The sequence below is a fragment of the Hipposideros armiger genome, unplaced genomic scaffold (assembly GCF_001890085.2).
Source record: "Hipposideros armiger isolate ML-2016 unplaced genomic scaffold, ASM189008v1 scaffold_1155, whole genome shotgun sequence".
In the NCBI taxonomy this organism is placed as follows: domain Eukaryota; kingdom Metazoa; phylum Chordata; class Mammalia; order Chiroptera; family Hipposideridae; genus Hipposideros; species Hipposideros armiger.
In genome coordinates, this window is record NW_017732505.1 from 204,071 (window position 1) to 207,124 (window position 3,054).

Here is a 3,054-nt window from a genome sequence, read left to right on the forward strand (position 1 = left end):
CCACCCCTTCTCAACCCTGGACCCCTGCTCCGGCGCCACCCCACATCCATAGCCTCTTTGCCCTGGAACCCGGTGCCTGCCTCCTCCCTAGGATACCCGAGGCCCCTACTGCCCGGGCACTCCCGTTTCTCTCCCCGGAGTCTCCTTCCTCTCCTGGACCTGGACCCCGCCACTAGCCAGGGCGTCCCCGCCGCTCCACACCTGTAAGAGCTCCAAGTACAACGCCCCGGGCCGGAGTTGCAGGAGGTTCCCCAGCAACTGCAGCGGCGCGGGCCCCGGGGGCAGGTGGCCTGGGGTCCGGGTCCAGCGCAGCATCAGCGGTATCACCAGGAGTAGCACCACCAGCAGCAGCGCCCAGGTGCTGACCGCCTCCATCTCCGCAAGTTGACTCCTTCTCCTTGCTCCCAGGCGCTCCACGCGGCTGGCCCAGTCCAGGCCGCTCCCTCCGCAACGAAATCAGGCGGAGGGAAGCCGGGCAGCTAGTCCCTCCCCCCGCCTACACGCAGGATTTTCTCCCTGCCGACGGCGTTCTTTGTCCCAGATCACACGTAGCCTCTGCCTGACGTCCGGGACGTGCTCTCGAACGGTTGTTTTTTAGTCACCTTTGTTTTTTCAGGGTGGGGGTGGGGGATGGGCGGAGACAGCGCCTAGGGCCCCAGGTAGGGTGTGAGCAAACTGGAGGAACCTGGAAGCCGGAGACTTTGGCAGCTTCCAGGAGGCCACACCCACACCCGCGGTTACCCCGAACTGCCCTCCCCAGCTCCTACCTCCCTCTTCATTGTAATCAGTGTGTGCGTTCACTGGTGCGTGCGTGCGTGTGTGGTGTCTTTGAGCCAATGTCTTCCAGCATCTGGCATCTTCACCACGAACAAAGAGGAGGGATTTGACCTTTAATAAAGAATCTGAAGTTCAGAGAGGTAAATCTGTTGACCCTGGACCCCCACAGCTAACAAGGGGCAGGGCTGGGATTTGAATTTAGGCCAGTCTTAATGACTGTAGCGTTCATTTATTTAGCAGTATAGTATGGCGATTAGGAACATCAGGTCTGAAGCCAGACTACTTGAGTTCACAGCCTAGCTTCTCTGTGCCTCTTTTAACTCTTTTGTAAAATGGGAATAGTTTTCAGGATTAACTAGGTACATGTGTGTACACAATTTAAACCAGGGCCAGGGGCATATATATAGAACAAGTGTTAAATAAAAGTTAGCTAATATTCTTTCAGCTAATCGTTATAGAGGTCTCACTATAAACAAGGCTTTGTTCTATACCTGGGGATGTAGCTGTGAGTAACAGAAAGGCCCTGCCCCCTCTCTGAAGTCATCCACATGCAAATAAAGTCGTAAATTAAGATGATTTCAGGTAGTGCAAAGGCGTGCACAGGCCTGGCAGGGGATGAGCTTGCTGAGGAAGAAGATGGTTACAATGTCAGGTCCATGCTGTGTGGTTCAGAGTTGTATCTCCAGTGTCTAGAGCAGTGCCTGGCACACAGCAGGTGCCCACTAAATATTTGCTGCATCAAAGATTGGATGTAGGAGATGAGGTCAGTGAGGTCAGCAGGGACGTCTTGCAGTGCCCTGGAAAAGACTGTGTTTTATTTCTCCTGCAAAAGGAAGCAGTTGAAGTGTTTCCATCAGGGCAGTTACTCAGTTTGCTTTGCATTCTCACTTAAGATTTCATTATGAAAACTTCCAAACATACAGTATATTCACCACCTACATTCCACCAATAACATTTTACTATCCTTGCCTTGTTACATATCTATTTATCTTACCTCATTGATCCATCTAATTTTTTTGGATGCATTTGAAAGACAGTTGCAGACACCAGTACGCTTCATTCCTACTTCCATCAGCATGCATATCATTTGGTAGAATGCAATATTTGCTTACATGTCATCCCCGCCCCCCCCCAGTTATTTTACATATAATGAAACACACAAATCTTAAATCTATTTTACATGAGTTTCAACAAACACACATATCTGTGTGACCCAAACTCTTATCAGGATACAGAGTTACCATCACCCCAGAAACCTTCCTCATGCCCTTCCCAGTCAATTACTCCCTCCCACTACTGTACTGAATCCTTTACCCCATAGATTGGTTCTCTCTTTGCATTTAAAAATAGTAATTCATTTAATATTTAGTATCTTATTTAATAAGGTACTGGCTGCCCTTTGGTGAAGGAATTGTGGAGCTGGGGAGCAGGGGAAGAGTCCAGTGCAAACAAGGTCCTGGCAGAGGAGGGAGATGAGGGAAGGTATTGGGTGGGGACCAATCGGGGTAGGAAGCTAGTGGAGCAGGATTTGCAGGAGGGAGAGGAATCAGGAATTCTCTTTTGGCTCCATGAAGCCTGAGGTGCCTGTTAGCTGCCCCAGGAGTGGGTAGAGTTTGGATCAGGACCTCCTGAAATTCTCCAGATCAAGGCAAAGGAGGACTAAGAACTGGCACCCACTTCATGGTAACAAAGTGTAGGCCAGCCTTCCTGCTGCTCCCTCCCCAGTTTCAGGGCACACCCCTGGATGCCAGAGGCTGGAATCAAGACCAGAGGAAACTGCAGGGAACATGCAGGCCATGTTTTGAGGGACCAGGCTCTGGCCTAGCATAGAAATGACAAGATTGCAAAGATTCTAAGAGTCTAATGTTTTAAGATGACCATGATTGCAAGATCCTCTATATGAGAAAACTTAAAAGTTCCTAAGATCCTAAAGATTCCAAGACAAGATTTCCTACTAACCTGGTACTAAAATTCAAGCCCCTCGTGGTGACCCTTACAAAACCCTTCAGGATCTGTCCACTGGCTGCTGAATTTGACATGATATCCACTCATGCTGGCCTTCTTTCAGTTTCTCAAACACCAAGCCAGCCTCAGGGCCTTTGCACTATCCCTCTGCCCAAAATGCTTGGCCTGGAAATTGAGGTTGGTTCATTTTCTGTTCCCAGCTCAAAGTCCTGTCCCCTCCAGAAGAGACTATCTGAGACCACTTAAGTTAGACTAGCTCCTGCCCCCATCCCAGACCCTACTTTTATTTATTAAATATTAACAAATTATTAA

General features: G+C 49.6%; 1 protein-coding gene across 1 annotated transcript in view; it reads right to left on the reverse strand.

Moving 5' to 3' along the window:
* Positions 1–627, reverse strand: part of CYP2S1 (cytochrome P450 family 2 subfamily S member 1) — a 15,308-nt gene extending 14,681 nt beyond the window's left edge. The window contains exon 1 of the mRNA XM_019632620.1: positions 174–627. Coding sequence (XP_019488165.1) covers positions 174–375 — 202 coding nt within the window. The 5' untranslated portion in view covers positions 376–627. The remainder of the gene's footprint in view (positions 1–173) is intronic.
* Between the last annotated feature and the right edge of the window lie 2,427 nt (positions 628–3,054).